A 27,481-nucleotide genomic window follows, 5' to 3' on the forward strand; every position below is an offset into this window, starting at 1 on the left:
AATCAAAAACAGTAACATTAAGGTACTTAATTGTTACCCTGTAAATGATTTGGACCATTAATCAAGGCTCACCAACTTTAAACATCAGCTATCTGAGCTGCTAACCGATCGCTGCAGCTGTACATAGTCCATCTGTAAATAGCCCACCCAATCTACCTACCTCATCCCCATATTGTTTTTATTCACTTTTCTGCTCTTTTGCACACCAGTATCTCTACTTGCACATCATCATCTGCTCATTTATCACTCCAGTGTTAATCTGCTAAATTGTAATTCTTCGCTACTATGGCCTATTTATTGCCTACCTCCTCATGCCTTTTGTACACACTGTATATAGACTTTCTTTTTTTCTACTGTGTCATTTACTTGTTTATTGTGTTATTGGCATGTTTATTGTTTACTCCACGTTATTCCCTGTGTAACGCTCTGTTGTTGTCTGTGTCACACTACTTTGCTTTATCTTGGCCAGGTCGCAGTTGTAAAGGAGAACTTGTTCTCAACTAGCCTAACTGGTACATAAAGGTGAAATAAATAAACAATTTAAAAGGAGGAAGTAAGCGCTAACCACAGAGGTGCTAACACTTGTTGAGAGACATAACAACACAGTCATTACGAGACATTGCAGGGATGTTGTGGTGCGGTTGTAGCAATGTTGTCCTACTCACTCCATCTCCATGCTCAGCAGCTCCAGGAGAGCGGTGAAGACGCCCATGTCATACAGCAGGAACACGTTGTGGCGAGACCAGTGGAGCACGTCTGTGTCCGTGTCACACTCATCAAACACCCCTGGGGAACGCCACACAACAGACACACATAGGGTTCAACAGATGCTCCCTCACCACACAACACTCCCCCCCCCCCCGCTTCATCCAAATCCAGACAGATGATGCCCTGAAAGAGCTGCAGGATCTGGACCCCTACAAATCAGCTGGGCTAGACAATCTGGACCCTCTCTTTCTAAAATTATAAGGCCGCCATTGTTGCAACCCCTATTACTAGTCTGTTCAACCTCTCGTTCGTATCGTCTGAGATTTCTAAAGATTGGAAAGTGGCCGCGGTCATCCCCCTCTTCAAGGGGGAGACACTCTAGACCCAAACTGCTACAGACCTATATCTATCCTACCCTGTCTTTCTAAGGTCTTCGAAAGCCAAGTTAACAAACAGATCACCGACCATCTCGAATCCCACCGTACCTTCTCCGCTATGCAATCCGGTTTCCGAGCTGGTCACGGGTGCACCTCAGCCACGCTCAAGGTCCTAAACGACATCATAACCACAATCGATAACAAAGACAGTACTGTGCAGCCATATTCATTGACCTGGCCAAAGCTTTCGACTCTGTCAATCACTGTATTCTTATTGGCAGACTCAACAGCCTTGTTTTCTCTAATGACTGTCTCGCCTGGTTCACTAACTACTTCCCAGACAGAGTTCAGTGTGTCAAATAGGAGGGACTGTTGTCCGGACCTCTGGCAGTCTCTGGGGGTGCCACAGGGTTCAATTCTCGGGCTGACTTTTCTCTGTATACATCAATGAGGTCCCTCTTGCTGCGGGTGATTCTTTGATCCACCTCTATGCAGACGACACCATTCTGTATACATCTGGCCCTTCTTTTGGCACTGTTAACAAACCTCCAAACGAGCTTTAATGCCACACAACAATCCTTCCGTGGCCTCCAACTGCTCTTAAACGCTAGTAAAACTAAATGCATACTCTTCAACCGATCGCTGCCCGCACCCGCCCGCTGCTCGCACCCACCCGCCCAACTATCATCACTACTCTGGATGGTTCTGACTTAGAATATGTGGACAACTATAAATACCTAGATGTCTGGCTAGCTAGACTGTAAAATCTCCTTCCAGACTCACATTAAGCATCTCCAATCCAAAATGAAATCTAGAATCGACTTCCAATTTTGCAACAAAGCCTCCTTCACTCATGCTGCCAAACATACCCTGATAAAACTATCCTGCCGATCCTTAACTTCAGCGATGTCATTTACAAAATAGCCTCCAACACTCTACTCAGCATGCAGTCTATCACAGTGCCATCCGTTTTGTCACCAAAGCCCCATATACTACCCACCACTGCGACCTGTATGCTCTCGTTGGCTGGTCCTCGCTACATATTCATCGCCAAACCCACTGGCTCCAGGTCATATATAAAGTCTTTGCCAGGTAAAGCTCCGCCTTATCTCAGCTCACTGGTCACCATAGCAACACCCACCCGTAGCACACACTCCAGCATGGATATTTCACATCCCAAAGCCAACACCTACTTTGGCCGCCTTTCCTTCCAGTTCTCTGCTGCCAATGACTGTAACGAATGGAAAAAAAATCACTAAAGTTGGAGACTTCTATCTCCCTCACTAACTTCAAGCGTCGGCTGTCAGAGCAGCTTACCGATCGCTGCAGCTGTACACAGCCCATCTGTAAATAGCCCATCCAACCAACTACCTACCTACCTCATCCCCATATTAGTTTTTAGTTTTCTTCTGCTCTTTTGCACACCATTGTTTCTAATTGCACATCTATCACTCCAGTGTTAATTGCTAAATTGTAATTACTTCTCCATTATGGCATATTTATTGCCTTACCTCCTTATATGAGATGCACACACTGTATACAGATGTTCTACTGTATTATTGACTGTACATTTGTCTGTGTAACTCTGTGTTGTTTGTGTCGCACTGCTATGCTTTATCTTGGCCAGGTCGCAGTTGTAAATGAGAACTTGTTCTCAACTGGCCTACCTGGTTAAATAACGGTGGAATATATCTATTTTAAAGGACTCAGGCATAAATACGGTACATGTCCTCTGTTTTGTAAGAAAATGTTAGTCAGAGAAATCAGAAGGGAAATATTTAAATATTTAAATAGTCACTTCATCTCCTGGATGCATGTAACAATATGCTACAACCAAAGCAAATTATCTTGTAGTGTGCAGTAACGGGGATGATGATTTATTTATTTATTTTATTTCACCTTTATTTAACCAGGTAGGCCACTTGAGAACAATTTCTCATTTACGACTGTGACCTGGCCAAGATAAAGCAAAGCAGTGCGACACAAACAAAACAGAGTCCATAATACAGTAGAAAAAAAGAAAACACAAAAGTCTATATGCAGTGAGTACAAATGAGGTAAGATAAGGGAGTTAAGGCAATAAATAGGCCATAGTGGCGAAGTAATTACAATATAGCAAATAAACACTGGAATGGTAGATGTGCAGAAGATGAATGTGCAAGTAGAGATACTGGGGTGCAAAGGAGCAAGATAAATAAATACAGTCTGCGGATGAGGTAGATAGATGGGCTGTTTACAGATGGGCTATGTGCAGTGATCTGTGAGCTGCTCTGACAGCTGGTGCTTAAAGCTAGTGAGGGAGATATGGGTCTCCAGCTTCGGTGATTATTGCAGTTCGTTCCAGTCATTGGCAGCAGAGAACTGGAAGGAAAGGCGACCAAAAGAGAATTGGCTTTGGGGGTGACCAGTGAGATATACCTGCTGGAGTGCGTGCTACGAGTGGGTGCTGCTATGGTGACCAGTGAGCTGAGATAAGGTGGGGCTTTACCTAGCAGAGACTTGTAGATAACCTGTAGCCAGTGGGTTTGGCGACGAGTATGAAGCGAGGGCCAACCAACGAGAATGTACAGGTCGCAGCGGTGGGTAGTGTATGGGGCTTTCTTGACAAAACGGATGGCACTGTGATAGACTGCATCCAATTTGTTGAGTAGAGTGTTGGAGGCTATTTTATAGATGACATCCCCGAAGTCAAGGATCGGTATGATGGTCAGTTTTACGAGGGTATGTTTGGCAGCATGAGTGAAGGATGCTTTGTTGCGATATAGGAAGCCGATTCTAGATTTCATTTTGGATTGGAGATGCTTAATGTGAGTCTGGAAGGGGAGTTTACAGTCTAACCAGACACCTAGAGTTCAGTGTGTCAAATCAGAGGGCCTGTTGTCCGGACCTCTGGCAGTCTCTATGGGGGTGCCACAGGGTTCAATTCTCGGGCCCACTCTTCTCTGTATACATCAATGATGTCGCTCTTGCTGCTGGTGATTCTCTGATCCTCCTCTACACAGACGACACCATTCTGTATACTTCTGGCCCCTCTTTGGACACTGTGTTAACTGACCTCCAGACGAGCTTCAATGCCATACAACTCTCCTTCCGTGGCCTCCAACTGCTCTTAAATGCAAGTAAAACTAAATGCATGCTATTCAATCGATCACTGCCCGACAGTCCAGCATCACTACCCTGGACGGCCCTGACTTAGAATACATGGACAACTACAAATACCTATCAGAGAAGTAGTTGGTAAACCAGGCGAGGCAATCATTTGAGAAACCAAGGCTGTCAAGTCTGCCAATAAGAATGTGGTGATTGACAGAGTCGAAAGCCTTGGCCAGGTCGATGAATACGGCTGCACAGTAATGTCTCTTATTGATGGCAGTTCAGATTTCGTTTAGGACCTTGAGCGTGGCTGAAGTGCACCCATGACCAGCTCTGAAACCCGATTGCATAGCGGAGAAGGTACGGTGGGATTCAAAACGGTCGGTAATCTGTTTTTTAACTTGGCAATCGAAGACCTTAGAAAGACAGGGTAGGATAGATATAGGTCTGCAGCAGTTTGGGTCTAGAGTGTCACCCCTTTGAAGAGGGGGAAGACTGTGGCATATTTACAATCTTTGGGAATCTCAGACGATACAAAAGAGAGGTTGAACAGGCTAGTAATAGGGGTTGCAACAATTTCGGCAGATCATTTTAGACAGAGAGGGTCCAGATTGTCTAGCCCGGCTGATTTGTAGGGGTCCAGATTTTGCAGCTCTTTCAGAACATCAGCTATCTGGATTTGGGTGAAGGAGAAATGGTGGGGGCTTTGGCGGGTTGCAATGGAGGGTACCGGGCAGTTGACCGGGGTTGGGGTAGCCAGGAGGAAAGCATGGCCAGCCGTAGAGAAAAGCTTATTGAAATTCTCAATTATAGAGGTTTTATCGGTGGTAACAGTGTTTCCTTGCCTCAGAGCAGTGGGTAGCTGGGAGGAGGTGCTCTTATTCTCCACGGACTTTACAGTGTCCCAAAACTTTCCTCTACTGACGGGATGAGGCCAATGTCATTCCAGGATACCCCGGCCAGGTTGATTAGAAAAGCCTGCTCGCAGAAGTGTTTTAGGGAGCGTTTGACAGTGATGAGGGGTGGTCGTTTGGTCGCAGACCCATTACGCATGCAGGCAATGAGGCAGTGATTGCTGAGATCTTGATTTGAAACAGCAGAGGTGTATTTGGAGGGCGAGTTAGTTAGGATGATATCTATGAGGGTGCCCGTGTTTACGGATTTGGGGTTGTACCTGATAGGTTCATTGATCATTTGTGTGAGATTGAGGGCATCAAGTTTAGATTGTAGGATTGGCGGGTGGGTTAAGCATGTCCCAGTTTAGGTCACCTAGTAGCACGAGCTCAGAAGATAGATGGGGGGCAATCAATTCACATACAGTGCCTTGCGAAAGTATTCGGCCCCCTTGAAGTTTGCAACCTTTTGCCACATTTCAGGCTTCAAACATAAAGATATAAAACTGTATTTTTTTGTGAAGAATCAACAACAAGTGGGACACAATCATGAAGTGGAACGACATTTATTGGATATTTCAAACTTTTTTAACAAATCAAAAACTGAAAAATTGGGCGCGCAAAATGATTCAGCCCCTTTACTTTAAGTGCAGCAAACTCTCTCCAGAAGTTCAGTGAGGATCTCTGAATGATCCAATGTTGACCTAAATGACTAATGATGATAAATACAATCCACCTGTGTGTAATCAAGTCTCCGTATAAATGCACCTGCACTGTGATAGTCTCAGAGGTCAGTTAAAAGCGCAGAGAGCATCATGAAGAACAAGGAACACACCAGGCAGGTCCGAGATACTGTTGTGAAGAAGTTTAAAGCCGGATTTGGATACAAAAAGATTTCCCAAGCTTTAAACATCCCAAGGAGCACTGTGCAAGCGATAATATTGAAATGGAAGGAGTATCAGAACACTGCAAATCTACCAAGACCTGGCCGTCCCTCTAAACTTTCAGCTCATACAAGGAGAAGACTGATCAGAGATGCAGCCAAGAGGCCCATGATCACTCTGGATGAACTGCAGAGATCTACAGCTGAGGTGGGAGACTCTGTCCATAGGACAACAATCAGTCGTATATTGCACAAATCTGGCCTTTATGGAAGAGTGGCAAGAAGAAAGCCATTTCTTAAAGATATCCATAAAAAGTGTTGTTTAAAGTTTGCCACAAGCCACCTGGGAGACACACCAAACATGTGGAAGAAGGTGCTCTGGTCAGATGAAACCAAAATTGAACTTTTTGGCAACAATGCAAAACGTTATGTTTGGCGTAAAAGCAACACAGCTGAACACACCATCCCCACTGTCAAACATGGTGGTGGCAGCATCATGGTTTGGGCCTGCTTTTCTTCAGCAGGGACAGGGAAGATGGATGGAGCCAAATACAGGACCATTCTGGAAGAAAACCTGATGGAGTCTGCAAAAGACCTGAGACTGGGACGGAGATTTGTCTTCCAACAAGACAATGATCCAAAACATAAAGCAAAATCTACAATGGAATGGTTCAAAAATAAACATATCCAGGTGTTAGAATGGCCAAGTCAAAGTCCAGACCTGAATCCAATCGAGAATCTGTGGAAAGAACTGAAAACTGCTGTTCACAAATGCTCTCCATCCAACCTCACTGAGCTCGAGCTGTTTTGCAAGGAGGAATGGGAAAAAAATTCAGTCTCTCGATGTGCAAAACTGATAGACATACCCCAAGCGACTTACAGCTGTAATCGCAGCAAAAGGTGGTGCTACAAAGTATTAACTTAAGGGGGCTGAATAATTTTGCACGGCCAATTTTTCAGTTTTTGATTTGTTAAAAAAGTTTGAAATATCCAATAAATGTCGTTCCACATCATGATTGTGTCCCACTTGTTGTTGATTCTTCACAAAAAAATACAGTTTTATATCTTTATGTTTGAAGCCTGAAATGTGGCAAAAGGTCGCAAAGTTCAAGGGGGCCGAATACTTTCGCAAGGCACTGTATGGTGTCGAGGGCACAGCTGGGGGCAGAGGGTGGTCTATAGCTAGCGGCAACAGTATGATGATGATGATGATGATTACCCTGTGCCAGGTAGAGGATGGCCCGGGCCACCTTCAGCCTTTTGTCCCGGTCAGTGACCTCCAGAGCATCTAGTAGTCTCATCACATAGGCCCTCTGCTGCTCCTGACCCAGCTCAATCCACCTCCTCCCCCGCACTGCAGAGAGACAGGGACAGGGTGAAAGAGACCAGGTGAGTCATGTCACTGTGTAGGACTGTGCGACCTTGTGACTCTGAGTTTGAACGTCTGTCGCTCTCTTACTCTCGCTGACTCTATTCACTTATTTCCCCCATGCCCTCACTTTTTATTTTCTTCGTCCATTCCCCCCCCCCCCTCTCTTTCTTCCCCCCCCCCCCCCCCCCCCCCCCCAACTCTCTCCCTGCCCTTTTCACACGTGAAAAAGATTAGCAGGGATCAGGTCTGGTCATTAAACTCACACTGACCCAGGAGCAGCTAGCAGAGTCTCAGAGTCAAAGTGTCCTGGCACCCAACTCACATGCATGGTCACAGCAGGCTATTTCAGCCCTGGCCAGTTATAGCAGTACACCCACTGATCACTGATCACCCACTGTGATGCCAGGATCCAACATCAAGGCAGCAACGCCTTTTACTTCTAGGCTATGAGCGATTGATTCCTAAAAGTGAAGTATATTGTACAATTAGGATCGTTTCTGTCCTTTATTTTTTTTTACCTCAACTCTTGGGATTCTTGTAGGACATCATGATCAATGGAATTCAAATACCTAGTCAGTTCCCCTCTTTCAGTAGACATTTTCTGACACAGTACCTTCAAAAAGTATTCATACTTATTCCACATTTTGTTGTGTTACAGCCTGAATCCAAAATGTAGTACATTTGTTTTTCTTCTCACCCATCTACACACAATATGCCATAATGCAAATGCATCGAAAATGAAATACAGAAATATCTCATTTACGTAAGTATTCACACCCCTGCGTCAATACATGTTAGAATCACCTTTGGCAGTGATTACAGCTGTGAGTCTTTCTGGGTAAGTCTCCACGAGCTTTGCATTCCTAGATTGTACTATATTTGCACATTATTCTTTTTTTAAATTCATCAAGCTCTGTCAAGTTGTTTGTTGATCATTGCTAGACAGCCATTTTCAAGACTTGCCATAGATTTTCAAGTTGATTTAAGTCAAAACTGTAACAAGGCCACTCAGGGACATTCAATGTTGTCTTGATGAGTAACTCCAGTGTATATTTGGCCTTGTGTTTTAGGTTATTGTCCTGCTGAAAGGTGAATTTGTCTCCCAGTGTCTGGTGGAAAGCAGACTGAACCAGGTTTTCCTCTAGGATGTTGCCTGTACTTAGCTCAATTCCATTTCTTTATATCCCCCCCTCAAATAAAACTCCCTAGTCCTCGGCGACAAGCATACCCGTAACATGATGCAGCCACAACCATGCTTGAAAATATGAAGAGTGGTACTCAGTGACGAGTACATCCATCCTCAGTTTTCACCTTTCACACAGCCTTTAATCTCTGAGACTGTTTTAAAGTAACCATTGGCCTCGAGGTGAAATCCTTGAGCAGTTTCCTTCCTCTCTAGCAACTGAGTTATCTTTGTAGTGACTGGGTGTATTGATACACCATCCAAAGTGTAATTAATAACGTCACCATGCTCAAAGAGATAATCAATGTCAGCCTTTATTTTTTTTTACTCATCTGCCAATTGGTGTCCTTCTTTGCGAGGCATTGGAAAACCTCCCTAGTCTTTGTGCTTGAATCTGTGTTTGAAATTCACTGTTGGACTGAGGAACCTTAAAGATAATTGAATGTCTGGCACAGGGATGAGGTAGTCATTCGAAAATCATGTTAAACTCTATTATTACTAACACTATTATACATACAACCGGTGACTTGTTAAGCACATTTTTACCCCTGAACGTATTTAGGCTTGCCATAATAAAGAGGTTGAATACTTATTGACTCAAGACATTTCAGCTTTTCATTTTTAATTAAAAATGTCTAAAAACATAACTCCACTTTGAAAATAGGGAGCATTGTGTGTAGGCCCGTGACACAAAATCTTAATTTAGGCTGTAACACAACAAAATGTGTTAAAAGTCAATGGGTGTGAATACTTGCTGAAAGCACTAACTCTCTGACAAAACTTCCCCTGTTTAAAGTTCATCCCATGTAACTTTTAATGCGCGGCTCTGAGAAGTGCTCTGATAATGGTCATTATGATAAAAGTGCGTGGAGAGTAGCGACGCAGAGGACATGGGTGCATAACAGATTCAGCAGTGATGGAGAGTGGCAGTCTGGCAGATGTGTTAAAACATTGATGAGGGGCCCCGTCACCGGTTGACATATTTAAAACCCAGATACAGAGAGACAGCACATCTCCTATCTCTCTCTGCAGCACAGCCAGCCAGCCAAGCTTTCCACGGATCCAGCTTATTCATTCCCATTGGCTTTATGGAAACAGAGTGGGAAGAACAAGACGTAGCCTAGCTCTCTTAATTTACGTAATATGCTGCAGCTGCAACAAAATTGCCCTTTGGGGACAATAAAGCTCTGTGGAATTGAATGCCTGGCGCTACACATGTATTGTTCCTCATTGTGAACCTTCCTTTAACTCGGTAAGCGGAGTAAGAATACAACCGCATTTACAGCACAGCAACGAACTGGGCAGAGTTTGAAAGAATGTGAGAGGGGTCGAATGAATGTGGAGATTAGACCAGCAAAATGGACACAGTACAATTAATCCGGCCAAAAGGATTCACATTAGGAGATAAAACGTAATCGACCAGCTGTTTAATAACAGTGCTCATGATATGGAACAGTTGGTCACGGTAGGTATGGCTGTTATCTATTCGCGGCATAACCACAGCTAAGGCAGCTCTGTTTGTCCTGGCGCTAAGAGAGGCAACGGCTGCAGAGCAGAGTTTGGCAAGATGTGCGTGTTCCTGTATGTATGGATGTACAGTTGAAGTCGGAGGTTTACATACACCTTAGCCAATTACATTTAAGCTCAGTTTTCAAAATTCCTGACATTTAAAAATTCCCTGTCATCAGTCAGTTAGGATCACCACTTTATTTTAAGAATGTGAAATGTCAGAATAATAGTAGGGAGAATGATTTATTTCATCTTTTATTTCTTTCATCACATTCCCAGTGGGTCAGAAGTTTACATACACTCAATTAGTATTTGGTAGCATTGCCTTTATATTGTTTAACTTGGTTCAAAAGTTTCAGGTGGCCTTCCACAAGCTTCCCACAATAAGTTGGGTGAATTTTGGCCCATTCCTCCTGACAGAGCTGGTGTAACTGAGTCAGGTTTGTAGGCCTTCTTGCTCGCACACGCTTTTCAGTTCTGCCAACAAATTGTCTATAGGATTGAGGTCAGGGCTTTGTGATGGCCACTCCAATACCTTGACTTTGTTGTCCTTAAGCCATTTTGACACAACTTTGGAAGTATACTTGGGGTCATTGTCTATTTGGAAGACCCATTTGCGACCAAGCTTTAACTTCCTGACTGATGTCTTGAGATGTTGCTTTAATATATCCACATAGTTTCCCCCCCTCATGATGCCATCTATTTTGTGAAGTGCACCAGTCCCTCCTGCAGCAAAGCACCCCCACAATATGAAGCTGCCACCCCCGTGCTTCACGGTTGGGAAGGTATTCTACGGCTTGCAAGCCTCCCCCTTTTTCCTCCAAACATATCGATGGTCATTATGGCCAAACAGTTCTATTTTTGTTTCATCAGACCAAAGTATGATATTTGTCCCCATGTGCAGTTGCAAACCGTAGTCTGTCTTTTTTTATGGCGGTTTTGGAGCAGTGGCTTCTTCCTTGCTGGGCGGCCTTTCAGGTTATGTCGATATGGGACTTGTTTTACTGTGGATATAGATACTTTTGTACTTGTTTCCCCCAGAATCTTCACACGGTCCTTTGCTGTTGTTTTGGGATTGATTTGCACTTTTTGCACCAAAGTCTGTTCATCTCTAGGAGACAGAACACATCTTCTTCCTGAGCGGTATGATGGCTGCGTGGTCCCATGGTGTTTATACTTGCGTACTATTGTTTGTACCGATGAACGTGGTACCTTCAGGTGTTTGGAAATTGCTTCCAAGGATGAACCAGACTTGTGGAGATCTACAATTTAGGTCTTGGCTGATTTCTTTTGATTTTCCCATGATGTCAAGCAAGGAGGCAGTGAGTTTGAGGGTAGGCCTTGAAATACATCCACAGGTACACCTCCAATTGACTCAAATTATGTCAATTAGCCTATCAGAAGCTTCTAAAGCTTTTTCTGGAATTTTCCAAGCTGTTTAAAGGCACAGTCATCTTAGTGTATGTAAACTTCTGACCCACTGGAATTGTGATACAGTGAATTATAAGTGAAACAAATATTTCTGTAAACAATTGTGTGAAAAATGACTTGTGTCATGCACACAGTAGGTATCCTGTCCTAACTGACTTGCCAAAACTATAGTTTGTTAACTAGAAATTTGTGGAGTGGTTGAAAAATGATTTTAATGACTCCAACCTAAGTGTATGTAAACTTCTGACTTCAACTGTATGTGTGACCTTCTCCCAACACCTCCTGCGGAAAGTGTCAGGTTAGAGCAAGCAATCAGACACACACACACACACCACTGGGCAGAACACTGCTGACAGTTCACTTGTATACTCTCCTTCCTTCTCTCCATCTGAACCACTTACAGAAAAAGGGAAATGTTACACCTGGGAGCTGTCAATTAATCAGCTCCCTCGACCCTCTCTCCCTTTCCCTCCGTCCTTCTCTCTCTTTCACCCCCTCTCTCTATCAGACTCTCTCTCTCCAGATGATTACCAGGGCGAGAATCCATTCCATTGCACTTCTACATACTCTCTCTCTCCGTAAACGCTAGATTAACAGGCAAACACATTAGAGGGTATGCAAACAAACAGCGTGTTCAAGGTGAGTCAGAAAGCCTTTTGGCACACTCGCTGCTTTAGAAAAAAAAACATGCGTGCGTATGCGCAAGGAAGGACACACACACACACACACACACACCACACACACACACACAGTTGGCTGGAAAGACAAATCCGCCACTGACAGACAAGAAGGTAACAGTACCATGGCTCCTGAAGTCCTCCTCAAAGTAGTCCCTGTTGAGGGCGAACTCGGGCTCCTCCGTGTAACTGTATATCTCTGTGGGAAAACAGGAGAGACAGGGGAACCATCAGACAGACAGGATGACATACAGTACAGTACTGACGGATTCAACAGAGCTAATGCCATGAAAGACATCACGGGGTATACTGTAGTGGAAGCCCTGTATGGCTCAGTTGGTAAAGCATGGGATTTACAACGCCAGGATTGTGGGTTTGATTCCTGGGGCCACACATTTGTCAAATTCATGGAAGCAATGTGACTAAGTCGCTTGGGATAAAAGTATCTGCTAAATTGCATATATTATAAGGCAACTCTTTCACTAAGTACCTTTCATAAAGAATCTATTTGGCTCCCAGTTATCCTTTCTGTCGTGTTTTTGTTAGATTCATGACATCGCTGACTAATCCTTCTTCAGCGAGTATACAGTAGTTACAGTGCCTTGCGAAAGTATTCGGCCCCCTTGAACTTTGCGACCTTTTGCCACATTTCAGGCTTCAAACAAAGATATAAAACTGTATTTTTTTGTGAAGAATCAACAACAAGTGGGACACAATCATGAAGTGGAACAACATTTATTGGATATTTCAAACTTTTTTAACAAATCAAAAACTGAAAAATTGCACGTGCAAAATTATTCAGCCCCTTTACTTTAAGTGCAGCAAACTCTCTCCAGAAGTTCAGTGAGGATCTCTGAATGATCCAATGTTGACCTAAATGACTAATGATCATAAATACAATCCACCTGTGTGTAATCAAGTCTCCGTATAAATGCACCTGCACTGTGATAGTCTCAGAGGTCCGTTAAAAGCGCAGAGAGCATCATGAAGAACAAGGAACACACCAGGCAGGTCCGAGATACTGTTGTGAAGAAGTTTAAAGCCGGATTTGGATACAAAAAGATTTCCCAAGATTTAAACATCCCAAGGAGCACTGTGCAAGCGATAATATTGAAATGGAAGGAGTATCAGACCACTGCACATCTACCAAGACCTGGCCGTCCCTCTAAACTTTCAGCTCATACAAGGAGAAGACTGATCAGAGATGCAGCCAAGAGGACCATGATCACTCTGGATGAACTGCAGAGATCTACAGCTGAGGTGGGAGACTCTGTCCATAGGACAACAATACAGTATATTGCACAAATCTGGCCTTTATGGAAGAGTGGCAAGAAGAAAGCCATTTCTTAAAGATATCCATAAAAAGTGTTGTTTAAAGTTTGCCACAAGCCACCTGGGAGACACACCAAACATGTGGAAGAAGGTGCTCTGGTCAGATGAAACCAAAATTGAACTTTTTGGCAACAATGCAAAACGTTATGTTTGGCGTAAAAGCAACACAGCTGAACACACCATCCCCACTGTCAAACATGGTGGTGGCAGCATCATGGTTTGGGCCTGCTTTTCTTCAGCAGGGACAGGGAAGATGGTTAAAATTGATGGGAAGATGGATGGAGCCAAATACAGGACCATTCTGGAAGAAAACCTGATGGAGACAATGATCCAAAACATAAAGCAAAATCTACAATAGAATGGTTCAAAAATAAACATATCCAGGTGTTAGAATGGCCAAGTCAAAGTCCAGACCTGAATCCAATCGAGAATCTGTGGAAAGAACTGAAAACTGCTGTTCACAAATGCTCTCCATCCAACCTCACTGAGCTCGAGCTGTTTTGCAAGGAGGAATGGGAAAACAGTTCAGTCTCTCGATGTGCAAAACTGATAGAGACATACCCCAAGCGACTTACAGCTGTAATCGCAGCAAAAGGTGGCGCTACAAAGTATTAACTTAAGGGGGCTGAATCATTTTGCACGCCCAATTTTTCAGTTTTTGATTTGTTAAAAAAGTTTGAAATATCCAATAAATGTCGTTCCACTTCATGATTGTGTCCCACTTGTTGTTGATTCTTCACAAAAAAATACAGTTTTATATCTTTATGTTTGAAGCCTGAAATGTGGCAAAAGGTCGCAAAGTTCAAGGGGGCCGAATACTTTCGCAAGGCACTGTAACTACTGTATACTCGCTGAAGAAGGATTAGTCAGCGATGTCATGAATCTAACAAAAACACTGTAAATGTCAACTGTCACTCCAGCCTGATCGAACAGTCAGAAGAGAGCAACGGTAGTGTGTGTTTGTGTAAGCTAATGTCTCAGCGGGACTAGCGACCTAACCAATGCAGCTGAATTCAACAAGGGAAAAATATGACCTTGCATTGACTCAATCCCATGTAGCTGCTGACAGCGCAGCACTGTACAACAGTGATCACCAAAGCTACAGGGGTTACCTTGCATGATTTTGTTCCAGCAACTGTTCAATAAGGTGCTTGAATAATGTGCTTTGTGGTTGGAACAAAAGCCTGCCCAATAGCTGCCCAGGTCTAGGTTTGGTGACCGTCGGGATAGGGTTTAAAGAAACTTACCTGAGAGTTCAGCAGTCAGGCTGTCTGTGTCCCCATACTCAAACTCCAGGTTAGGGGACTCCATGGAGCTCTGAAAACAGAAAACAACATTGAAGTCTTGGCAGAATTGCAAAGGGAAATGAAGGCACATGACACACACACACACACACACACAGACACAAACACAGACACAGACGCAGACGCAGACACAGACACAGACGCAGACACAGACGACACCCCTGAATTCCTTTATAATTATTGCATGGCTATGCAAATACAGGGAACAATCAGAGTGTAAAAACTGAATGAGAGGTGTGCAGGAGTCAACATGCCCTGCATTTCAGAATGGGTTAACGGACGTATCCAGTTAAGGATCTTTGATGCCGCTCTGACTTCAGCCTCACCCCATGCCCTCTGGGCACTTTACTGCAGGACACCATAGTACATACATACATACATACATACACACATACACACATACACACATACACACATACACACACACACACACACACACACACACACACACACACACACACACACACACACACACACACACACACACACACACACACACACACACACGGTGGGAATAAGGACAGAGACAGGGCCCGCCTCTGTTTGCCGTCATAGCCACTTAAAGCATTATTTTCCCAGGTCGAGACAGACTGATACAGTATGCATGATCTCACCAGTTATCAAAGCAGCGCAGAACAACAACATTCTCATACTGCCAGCCAATACAAAAGATTGTAGCACTTGGACAGAGACAGACTAGACTTTGAAATAGGTTGAGACCGGCCGTTAGTCAGACTTGTGAGAGTGTCTCAGCAGCAATTTAGTGACAAAGAAAATGACAGCGAATCACGGTCCTTAAATGGCACGTGTCAAAGCCTGAGCCTTTGCTGAAGTGTGAGGACTGTCTGTAGTTGTTTCTTCCATGCATCCTACCACAGAAGGGCAGCGATAGCCAGGGATAAGCTAACATCTGTAATTCACTGGAACCTGAAGAACCCAAAGCCTCAGAGCCAGAAACAGTCTGTCAGATTAGGTTGAGATCCAATAGGAGCGATTGAAAACGTAAGAATCGTTTGGCCTAATGATTTGTTCACTCCAAATACAGTTGGCACAGATCCCACTCCAGATGCAGACTTGTTGTGTCGTACGAGGTGATTTTCTGACTCTGAGTCAGTGGAACGTGTGTCCAAATAAGTCATTCAGAAACTGGGCTGGACTCAGAATGACCCACACACACACACTGTGCATCTCAGACGGCTGAGAGAGCAGGAGTCACAGCAGGCTAAGGAGGGAAGATGACGGCGTACCCTCTGACGGGGAGAATGACACATTCCCAGAGGATGAGCCTGGGGTTCAGGGGCCGATAGTCTCACAGTGTGACAGGGCGACAATGGAGGTAAGCTTTGGGGGGAAATCACTAGGGAATATATTTTGGTCTTCAGAGAAAATGGACCAGTCACGGTTTGATGTGCTACATCGAAAATGTGCTCTAGTTAGGTGTTCAAACTTTAGGTTAATTACACACTAAACCACTGGCCCCGGGGATCTGCAGGGTGAAGGCTTTCGTTTCAGCCCGACACAGTATCATCACCACTAGAGAACAAAAAGAAAATTGGTATCATATTTCACTCTAGTTAAAACCATGTCATGCCAGTCTAACCACTGACACCGATGTCACTGTGCTGACTGTACTGACCGTGACACTCACATTGCCTTGAGTGCAGATAGTGATGTTTCTCAGAGACCAAGCTAAACCCTCAACCCCATTTCAGCGCATGATTGTTTGATTGGGATTATAATAAAACACAGGCCTCAATCCTAGTGTCTGATTGGCTTAGTCCCCCCCACCAGAAAAAAAACGAAAGGTTTTTATTGTTATTGCTCTCAATAGAGCTCTTTCATGTTTGTCTGAAGGAGAGTGGGGAATTTGGTGTCTCTCACTCAGCTACCCATGGGCATCAACAATTCTCTCCACCCCCCAACCAGCTTGCTATGAACACTGCCCTTCCTTCCACACTGGCACAGTGAACCCTGCACTCCGCCGTCAGTGTGCGCAAACACTGGGCATCCCGTCAAAATACCCACCAGCCCCCATCAACCCTCCTCTCACATGAGCATTTGTTAAAAATAACCTATGACCAAAGCCAGCCAGCCAAGCCAATGGGCCAATGCAATAATAAACGTGAACACAGATCACACGAGGAACAGCCTGGACAAAGAAAGATAATTAATTGGTTTGATCATATCTCATATGACTTAGGCGTACATTGTGTGGCTTTGCGCACTGAATCTAGTCTTAGGTATTGACTACACCAGGTGTTGGCCGGGGTAGGCCGTCTTCGTAAATAAGAATTTGTTCTTAACTGACTTGTCTAGTTAAATAAAGGTGACATAAAAAATGAAGATGTAGGCTACCTACCACCGCAGTTCACCCACTAGCAGGGCTAGTCTGGATCTGGGTTATACTGCCAAGATATGAATCCAAAATGCTATTGATTTGTTTTTCGCTTTTAACGGCTGAATTCATTAGTTATTAGAAAACAATATGCTGTATCATATGTAGTATGGAACATAATGTCAAGCGTGTTTACTTGAGTGCAACTACAGGCCATTGAGGTACAATATAATTACAGAAACATTTTGAAAGCCTAGTGTGTTTTTGTATTTGATAAATATCCAGTTAGTAATTACATCTTAATATGTAATAATTAGGAAACTAGCTAATATCCTATGCCTTATTCTATCCATTTCAAATCCACTCTTCCTGCACTGGCAAAAAAATGCAATTCAAAAATAATATTGAGTCACACAGTGACATATCTACAGATAGGCTGCTGCCCGAGCATATGGGACACACCGAATTAACATCAATAAGGTGTATATAAACCTACTGTATATTTGCCAATCTGACACCGGTCTACGATGCACAAATTCACAGGCGGCGGGTGCAAGACAAGACTCGACCACAAAACGGCCTGGACATTGACAGTCACATTAGCTACCTGCATTTGCCACGTTCAGAATTAACCATAAGCTTACGGTATTTATAGCATCCACTTGCGCTGTCACCAAAATAACAACCCGGGCTGCAAGCTTTCACAAGCGGCTCTGTAGCAAAAGGGCATTTAAAGCTCCCCAGCAACAACACACCACACGGACACCGACCCCTCTATACCGGCTCAACGAGTAGCTACAAACTGGCTTTACCTCCCAATCCTTCAGCAGATTCTTGAACACATCTCTCCCATTCGGCAGAGGCCTTTGCTTGTTGCAGTTACTGTTAATGTTATTAATGATAGGTACCTCCATTTCGTCCGCCTGCATCTTTCTGTGTCGGTTCGTTCACTTTCTCTGCAGCTCGTGCATTCCGGTAAGGCTCTCGAGCCTGTCAAATTGTAACAGATTTCAGTATTCCAAGTTCAGAAAATCCGTCCCCGTCCGTGTGATTGGTTGACTGGACGCCAGAGAGGGCGGGGTTAACTTCTACTGTAAATGGTGACTGGCGGGTTGGTCTTGCCCACTAGTGAATCAGTGGGGTAGATGATGCGAGTGATCTAATGCGGTCAATGAATTGGTGCTGATGCTGAGCATTCCACAATGGCACCTGCATTAGAAACATTGTCCGTTTCTGTGGATTGCATGAGACATGTGCTATTATAACAAAGTACTGATAGGCCATTCACTTGCATCTATTGCTTGAATGTAACCACACCGTGTTCACACAGCTGTGTAATCCATCTTGATCTGTCAGAATGACTGGATTGTGCATATGTTATCTGTCATATCGTGATTTCCTCCACACCTTAGTCAGAGCGGGTATTTCAATCAATCCAAGACCTGAGACAAGACACGAAACTTATGAGTCAATAAAATGATTTCATACCGAGAGAGTAACAAAGCAGCTTAAACTAATCAAGAGCTTGATGCCTATTTCGTCAAATCAGGTATCTTACTGCTGGGCCAGAACAAAAGCCTGCACACCCTGTCAGGGCTTCCAGGATCATGATTGAAGAACACTGCTCTAGAGGGAATTTAATATTCCCCCAAAACATCCATCCCTTGAGGCAGGCTGTCACATTGAGTGTTGGTAATGTAGGGATCGATAGACGAGACCGAGACCACTCAACAGTCACTCTCATCCCACCACCGCCATAGTGAACGGAGTGAATTATTGATTAGTGACTGTAGCAGGAGGCTGCTTGGTGTAGATCGCCTGGCTCCCCTCTCAGCCCCCCGTAACAACCCCTGGCTGAGAAAAGCACTAAACATGATCTGATTGGAGTGTACAGTTTAATGAAAGCGCAAAGGTCATATCTGTTTCACGGACGTGAACTTGACGCATGGTGGCTGGTTGGGTGCGAGGGTGTTTATACTGTGTGCAGGGATTTATGAATGAAGAACGCTGGTCAAAACAAACATGATTACGGTGTGAAACACCTGTGTTCTTGTCATTCTGTTAAGGCCACCTTAATGGTGTTACTATTTGTTTTTTTATTTTTATTAGAACTCATACGTAAGCATTTCACTGTAAAGTCTACACCTTTTTTGTATTCGGCGCATGTGACAAATACATTTGATTTCATATGGTTAATATTGGTGGCTGTTAGGGACCAAAACAACAGTTTAATCATGAATTCTTTAACTTGCGTTTTTGCCATTGTGTGACAACTCTTTCACATGAACTGAATGAAATTGATGTGTGTGTGTGTGTGTGTAGCATGAACGGGATAATAGGCAGTCAACATCTGATTGTGTGTGTGCGCCTCAGTGTCTGTAGCAGAGTGGGTGCACTCTGATTAGGTCACTCACGACAACTCTTGACTGAGTGGCAACAACAGCTGCTTTCGACTGCTCGAGACACACCCAGTGTCACCCGGCAACACAGTAATCAATTTAATCTGAGCGCAGAGCCCAATTATAACCCCATGACTGAATAAGTATCCACATTTATAAGAGTTCTGAGAACATAAGTAAAATGGACACAGAATATATCGTTTGTTGAGTCACTGAATAACCAGTGTTAATGTTACACGCATGTCCTTTCACAATTTAACTGCAGTCATAAATAAGTCTTATAGGACACATGGCTTGTTAATACCATTGAGGGAACATAACCTAAAGCCATCCCGTTAAACTTGGCCAAACACTGGTACCAGCGCCTAGTGATCAAATCATCCAAGCTGTAGTGAAACGCCCTAGTTCACAATCATACTTTGTTTCTAGCACTTCGCATAACATCCTCTGTTCCTCTCTCAAGTGGTGTCATTATTGATGTCCGTCATTCTTTGAACTCAAGGTAATGGGAAATCAGTTTACACAGGCAATAATTGGCAAAAGACCTGATCGGTTAATAGCATTTAGTGGTAAAAGATCAGAATTGGGCTGCCTGTGTAAACGCAGCCATAGATGCCTAATAGGCATTGGTGGCAATCTGTCTATCTAAATGTAGGTATATTCAAGGAAATACATGAAAATGAATACAAATACAGCACATAGACGACAAAGGTTGATACAATATTTTACATTTTTATTCTTTAAGATTACAGATGTATTATTGCTCATCTATCATTATCACTTGCAATGTTTAAACATCGTTTCGACAACTTAAAAAGTTGAGAAGAATTTTCCATTTGTACTGACTGAGGATTTACAACAATAAATACAAGAGTTGATATGCTGTAATTCCTATACTTTTGAGTTAACCATACAAGATGCTGGCGTTAACCCTGCCCATGTGATGCAGCTATTGGACCGACTAATGCTCTTTCACCCCCGGAACGCACAGGCTATGATCCTGAGACAACTGCATTGAAGCAACCATATCCTAACATCAAATGACCCCCCCCCCCCCACTACCCACACGGGTAATGTTCTAAAAGTCAGACAAACAGACATATGAGTAGTATGGATGGTCACAGACGGGGTCTCTGACTTGGATGGTTATTATGGAGGCTGGGGGGCATAAATGCACAAATGGTAGCTCACAAGTATGACATGAACACAGTGACAGTTTAGAATGTAGGATTGGGAGCATATGGGCGTATATTCTCATGGATTTAGTTCATTCTATGCCATGTATATAAAAATGAAAAGAAACGCTGGATCCTCCCCGCTGGCTTGTACTATGGGCTTTTGGTTCAGGAGAAAACTAACAGCCGGGAATCGAAAAGTTGATCTAAAATGTTGAGTAAATTAAGTCGGACTAATAATCGTACCAGAGGAGTTTGGCCCTCAACAGGAAACCTCAGCAAACTAGCGATGACACCAAATCTTGGACAGTTATAAAAAGGTGACTATTACCTTTTATCATAAATACATAAGAAATTGGAACAACGAGGTAAACTGAAGCCTGAAGAGGTGACATTTTTTTTTTTAAGAACGTGTGAAATGTAGGTCCCCAACTAATTACAAGCATTATGTAATGATCCAGCCATCAAGCTATAGCCTCACTGCAGTTAAACACAACTAACCCCTGACAACGGCTATGTGTACCAATTGGTTTTAGAGCTGTAAGTACTATACAAATTTGCTTACTTATTGAGGACTCGGCCAAAGAAACAAGTACCAGCCTGGCTGCACATTCTGCATCTCACTGAAATAGTCTGTCACAGCATTCAAAAAAATCATCCAGAACATTTATTACATTTATCATATAACATTTAATTGCTTATCTTTATAATGAGACAGATGTTTAATTTCAAAAAGGTAAGATATTAGATGGGTGGAGGAAAGATAGAAAAATCAACATTTCTACATAAATATCTAAATATATCCCCTTGTAATGATCTCCCATACCTGTCATGCCTCTAATTAAGCAATAAAGCACGAGGGGGTTTGTGGTATATGGCCAATATATCACTGCCAAGGGCTGTTCTCATGTAAGACACCGTGGTTTATTTTGTCATATAGCACAAACCCCATGAGGTGCCTTATTGCTGCTATAAACTGGCTACCAACGTAATTAGAACAGTAAAAATACATGTTTTGTCATGGTGGTATAAGGTCTAATATACCAGGGCTTTCAGCCAATCAGCATCCAGGGCTCGAACTACCCAGTTTATAATTCAGTATAATGCTTTGAAAGGAGAATCTAGCTCCGGACATCGTGGATGTCATAAACTCTGGTTGGCGGAATACTTTTCATATAACTTCAACACTAGCGTCATCGTGAGAGCAGTGTGGGAGCTGAGGAACAACGTTTATTATTGAGTGACTGTTGGACAGGCAGCTGAGATGGATTCCCTGTGTTTGAGTGATTGGTTGAGACCTCCCTCTCCCACCTATCACAGGGAAAGAACCCGGCCCCACGCCTGTCTCGGTCCAGTTTGATTGAGGGAAAAGGACAATCAACGCATTAAAACATACCTAAAAACAAGACAAGGAAAAAATCTGAATCAAATGATCAAATGAAAGACAGGATATGATTGGACCCAATGACCCCCCCCCCCCCCCCCCACACACACCTCTTCATCTAATCCCTTTCAATTTATCTTTGAAAACAAAACACAAATCAAGAGTAGGAAAAGACAAACAACAGGACATGAACCACACGTCCATCACTAAATCTTCAGAGGTCATCGTTCAGATTTTTTGTTGTTGTACATTTCAGTTTTTTTTGTTTTTCTTCATCAATAGTTTCTCCATCTTTAGCTTTTAAACGAACAATAAAAAGATCTCGCAAGGGAGTTTTTACGTACGACTGACTGACACACAAGTAGCTAAGAGAAAACCAAATGGTGGAAACTCCAGGAGACGCTAGCTAAGGAGCGCAAAATGGCAGGAGCAGCTCAAAAAAAGGTTAGTTACACTATTCTAGCGTAAATAAATAAACACTGCCAAAGCGCAGGTAAAGCCACGCCCTCCACTCTGACCAATAAGCACAGAGCTCCTCCTCTCGCCTTTCTTCTGGGTTCTGTACGATTTATGGAGCCTTGGTATTTTCTTCATTTCAGAGTTGGTTTAATACCTTGGGGAGAAAAAAAAAAGAAGGTCAAATCATGTTGTTAATGTTATGTAACATGGGAAGAATGGAAAAATCTCTCTACCAGCATATCTCTCTAGCAGCATAGCAGTCTCACAGTGCTTCTACATCTGCATTGCTTGATGTTTGGGGTTTTTAGGCTGGATTTCTGTATAAGCACTTTTATAAAGGGCTTTATAAATACATTTGATTGATTAATTGACTTCTCATTATAACTCTGATACACTGTATTTATAGCATCACACCGTAGTAATATAAGGCCATGAATCATGTAGTCAAAACATTAAGAACACTGCTGTTTCCATGACATCGACTGACCAGGTGAATCTGGGTTCATCTCTTGTTAAATCCACTTCAACCAGTGTAGATGAAGAGGAGGAGGACAGGTTGAAGAAGGATTTTTAAGCCTTGAGACAATTGAGACGTGGATTGTGTATGTCTGCCATTCAGAGGGTGAATGGGCAAGTCAAAAGATTTAAGTGCCTTTGAATGGGTTTTTCACGCTCAACGGTTTCCCGTGTGTATCAAGAATGGTCCACCACCCAAAGGACTTCCAGCCAACTTGACACAACTGTGGGAAGCATCGAGTCAGCCTCCCTGTGGAACGCTTTCGAACACCTTGCTGCAACTCAATATTAGCAAGGTGTTCATAATGTTTGGTATAGTCAGTGTATGTGACATACAATGTTAGCAGGCAGTCTAAGCATTCAGGCGTTAATGTTTACCTGTAGTAGTTTGGCTTGAAGGGCCCGTTCTTGTTCAAGCCCAGGTACTTGGCCTGCTCGTCACTCAGCTCTGTGAGGTGGGCATCGAACGTAGGCAGGTGAAGACTGGCCACATATTCATCTGGAGTAATACAGAAGGAGGGAGTGGGAAAGAGCCAGAGAAAGACAGAGACAAAGAGAACGAGTGAGAGCGCTTAGTTACTCTAGCTAGCAGGGACACAGGGCTGTTGGCTATTTACTAATGTATTTGTTTGTGATGAGCACATTGGGGCTCCGTCTCGGTCTCTCCCTCCCTCCGTCTCTCTCCGTCAGTGATGGTGCAGTGAGCTTAGCAGCAGGCTCTGACAGGCTGACCTATATTGAGCCTCGTTTTTACTCTAGACACTAGGGGGGGGGGGGGGGCAGAGACCCAGCTACGCTGTCAGCTGCAGTCACACACACCAACGCATGCACACTCAGGCTCTCAATGAGATGTAGTCTACTGTGAATGAAGCACACCCAGACACACACCCCTTCTCTCTAAATAGAAGGCATTCTACCATGATTTACATATTTTCCTAGTCCGCGCCATGGCTGTAAACGAATAGGACAAATGACTAAACACCACATACACACCCTGATACACAAACACCCAGTGTTCGTTTCGTATCATGACATGGAACATCTATAACCCAATCCAAGACATGGCTGCAGGGGAGGAGTTCCTACCATCTTTATCCCCATCCTGGATATCTCGTGCTCCTCTTTGCTGAGTTGAGTCTTTGTTGTGCATTCTGGCTGATCCCCCTTTCAACTCAATGTTTTCTCCTAAAAGGCTTTTGTCAGAGGTTCAGACAGGCGGACGGGTGCTGTCAGGTCGCTACCGACTGAGGCCTGAGCGAATAAGGATTAGGGAGCGTGTGTGTGCGCGCGAGACCGAGGAGGGATGAAGGGGTGTGTGTGTGTGTGTGGACATAGAGCGCGGTCTCTTACCCATCTTCTTGGGCAGCAGGTAGACATCCTGTTTGTAGCGTCCCTCCGGGGCGTTGTACAGCTCTATCAGAGCCAGGGCCTGAGGTATGAGACAAGACCCGGATCGTCAATCCCGCACACGGCGGTTACCACGGCAACGCCACAGTCGCTCTCATGACGCACACGGGCCTGGCGCCAGCGGCAGAGCAATGGACGAGACCCTAATCTCTACGATTACTGTACGAAGTGGCACACACACACACCCCCCGACGCTGATCCACCTCACTCACAAATCCCAAACGCACACGGGCACGCACGGTACCTGAGTGGTGGCGGTGATGGACAGGACAAAGGTGGGGACCGTAGAGCAGCTCAGGTTCAGCAGACGACCCTGAGAACAGATAGAGACACATTGGGTTAACAACCAGTCAATAGCACACAGAACCAGGGATTCTACACCTCCGTGTCAATGATAAGATACTGTGTGTGTGTGTGTGTGCGTGTGTGAGTGTGTGTGGGTTTGACACCAAATATCAGAAAAAGTCCAAGGTCAGAATAACAGAAGTTGCCTGTTATCCCAGACAGATGTGGTGCACACAGACATGTAAACAGAGAGAGAAAATGGGACAGGTACTGTTCCTGAGCTCAGACTGCTAACGAGGCAGCGTTCACAAAGGAGGAGGAACTGATCTGCATTTACTACCGCTATCACACACTCATTAGTCACACCGAAAGCCTGCAACAATGTTCTCGTTTCCCAGAGAGGTGCAACGTGTAGTGGCAGTACGCAGAAATGAAGCTTTGGTGGTGCTGCTTCCGTTTCGACTCCCCGTTTGCTGCGAGTAGCAGTAACAGTATAACGGGGCGTACCGTTACTTTACGCAGTGTGCACACACTGCCTGGTGGAACTGAGACAGACCACACTTCCCTATTCTGTCGAGAGTGGAGTGCGTCAGCAGAACAGAACACAGACTGCAGATGAGCTCTGCAGAACCAAACTAACAAAACAGACACTTCTCTTGGAAAAAAGCCTCTCGGATCGAGACAGCAGAGGAGAAGTGAGAGTGTCTTTCTGCCTGGCTCGCTCTCAGTGGCTTCATTCTGTCAGAGACTGCGGTACAGACCCACAGAGAGAGAGCGAGAGACAGAGACTGCGGTACAGACCCACAGAGAGAGAGAGAGACAGAGACTGCTGCACAGACCCACAGAGTGCCTTAGTTTGCTATGAGAGAGGGAGTGCTGTACACACACACACACACAGAGAGAGAGAGACAGAGGCAGAGAGAGACTGCTGCACAGACCCACAGAGTGCCTCCACAGAGTTTGCTATGAGAGAGGGAGTGCTGTACACACACACACACACACACACACACACACACAGAGGCAGAGACAGAGACTGCTGCACAGACCCACAGAGTGCCTTAGTTTTCTATCAGAGAGGGAGTGCTGTACACACACACACAGAGAGAGACCGAGGCAGAGACAGAGACAGCTGCACAGACCCACAGAGTGCCTCAGTTTACTATGAGAGAGGGAGTGCTGTACACACACACACACACACACACACACACACACACACACAGAGGCAGAGACAGAGACTGCTGCACAGACCCACAGAGTGCCTTAGTTTTCTATCAGAGAGGGAGTGCTGTACACACACACACAGAGAGAGACCGAGGCAGAGACAGAGACAGCTGCACAGACCCACAGAGTGCCTCAGTTTACTATGAGAGAGGGAGTGCTGTACACACACACACAGAGAGAGACAGAGAGAGAGACAGAGACACAGAGAGACAGAGAGACAGAGAGACAGAGAGACAGACCGCGAGAGACCGAGACAGCGAGAGACAGAGACACCGAGACAGCGAGAGACCGAGACAGCGAGAGACCGAGACAGCGAGAGACCGAGACAGCGAGAGACCGAGACAGCGAGAGACCGAGACAGCGAGAGACCGAGACAAAGACAGAGAGAGACAGAGAGAGAGAGAGAGAGAGACAGAGAGAGAGACAATGGATCAATTAAGCCCAGTTATTCGGAAGTTGAGAGGATTTATAGATCCGATCATTGACACGTGTGACTGAGCAGTGATTTGAGGCAGTCATCAAGGAGAGCCTCGTAACTAAGGTGACGAGGGTGATGATAGATCACCTCAGCCAGCAACACTATCCGCTTGCCGTCGGGCCAGATGACGTGGTCCACCTGTGACCTCACCCTCTCCCAGGTCAGCTCCGGGGTCCGCAGGCTCGCCTGGAGGAGAGGACAACAAAACAGACAGGAAACAGTTACCACGAGAGCAGTTTCACTATGACAACCAGGGCCTAAATGAACCCCCCCGCGGGTCGACGTTGGTATTGGTGGGTAAAGATGTCCATTTCACCAGCTACGTTGGCGGGTGCTCATTTGCGAATAAAAATGGAGTTCGAAGTCTAGTATGAGCTCATGTTTAGCTAAACAAATGTTGCAGTGGCTGTTTTCAAAGTATTTCTGTCGTTTTGTTTCATAGATGGCAGCTAATCACACAAAGAACTACAAATCCTATAATATCCCACCTGGCGACAAGTGCAGGAACACCGCCTGGCTGGGGAGCTGGGTGCACGGTGCTGAAGACTCGTTTTAGAACCGGTGCAACACAAGTATATAAGGTGGTCTAATTGTAAAAAAATAAATAATAATAATAATAATAATAATGTTAGCCCTTTTTTTGCCCCAATTTCGTGCTATCCAAATTGGTAGTTACAGTCTTGTCTCATTGCTGCAGCTCCCCTACGGGCTCGGGAGAGGCCAAGGTCGAGAGCCGTGCATCCTCCAAAACACAACCTTGCCCGGCCCGCCACAAGGAGTCGCGAGAGCGCGATGGGACAAGGAAATCCCGGCCAGTCAAACCCTCTCCCAACCCAGATGATGCTGAGCCAGTCGGGAAGACAAAGTTGGTCTAATTTACTTGAAAGTATAACATGAGAGATTGTCCTTGTGTTTCTTGGCTATTTACATAGTTTTTTTCACAAGCTAGGTTGTTTTTCAATGTGAGAGTTTGCTTCAACTGCTAGCAAAGACATCGGCTACTAGTCAGATTCTCTAGAGCACAGGCACACACCGTCACTGACGAGTCCGGCTGCTCGAC

At 44.5% G+C, this 27,481-nt stretch overlaps 2 protein-coding genes across 7 annotated transcripts in view; both read right to left on the reverse strand.

Moving 5' to 3' along the window:
• LOC110490240 (striatin-interacting protein 1 homolog) overlaps nt 1-18,165 on the reverse strand; it is a 51,615-nt gene extending 33,450 nt beyond the window's left edge. For 2 of the 4 annotated variants that reach the window (XM_090200329.1, XM_036944540.2), the window contains exons 1-5: nt 18,006-18,165; nt 14,706-14,775; nt 12,251-12,325; nt 7,174-7,308; nt 666-786 (exon numbers count right to left, since the gene is read on the reverse strand). In XM_090200329.1, coding sequence (XP_090056455.1) covers nt 666-786; nt 7,174-7,308; nt 12,251-12,325; nt 14,706-14,775; nt 18,006-18,026 — 422 coding nt within the window. In that variant the 5' untranslated portion in view covers nt 18,027-18,165. Of the gene's footprint in view, nt 1-665; nt 787-7,173; nt 7,309-12,250; nt 12,326-14,705; nt 14,776-17,909 lie in introns of all 4 variants that reach the window. The other 2 variants (XM_036944539.2, XM_036944538.2) reach the window with 2 other exon arrangements.
• Nucleotides 18,166-20,207: 2,042 nt separating this feature from the next.
• ahcyl2b (adenosylhomocysteinase like 2b) overlaps nt 20,208-27,481 on the reverse strand; it is a 46,294-nt gene continuing 39,020 nt past the window's right edge. For 2 of the 3 annotated variants that reach the window (XM_036944542.2, XM_036944544.2), the window contains exons 13-17: nt 26,509-26,607; nt 24,682-24,750; nt 24,381-24,459; nt 23,409-23,529; nt 20,208-22,668 (exon numbers count right to left, since the gene is read on the reverse strand). In XM_036944542.2, coding sequence (XP_036800437.1) covers nt 22,662-22,668; nt 23,409-23,529; nt 24,381-24,459; nt 24,682-24,750; nt 26,509-26,607 — 375 coding nt within the window. In that variant the 3' untranslated portion in view covers nt 20,208-22,661. Of the gene's footprint in view, nt 22,669-23,404; nt 23,530-24,380; nt 24,460-24,681; nt 24,751-26,508; nt 26,608-27,481 lie in introns of those variants that run through there. The other variant, XM_036944543.2, reaches the window with a different exon arrangement.

The sequence above is a fragment of the Oncorhynchus mykiss genome, chromosome 15 (genome assembly GCF_057628025.1).
Source record: "Oncorhynchus mykiss isolate SJ-2025 chromosome 15, ASM5762802v1, whole genome shotgun sequence".
NCBI classification, from domain to species: Eukaryota; Metazoa; Chordata; class Actinopteri; order Salmoniformes; family Salmonidae; genus Oncorhynchus; species Oncorhynchus mykiss.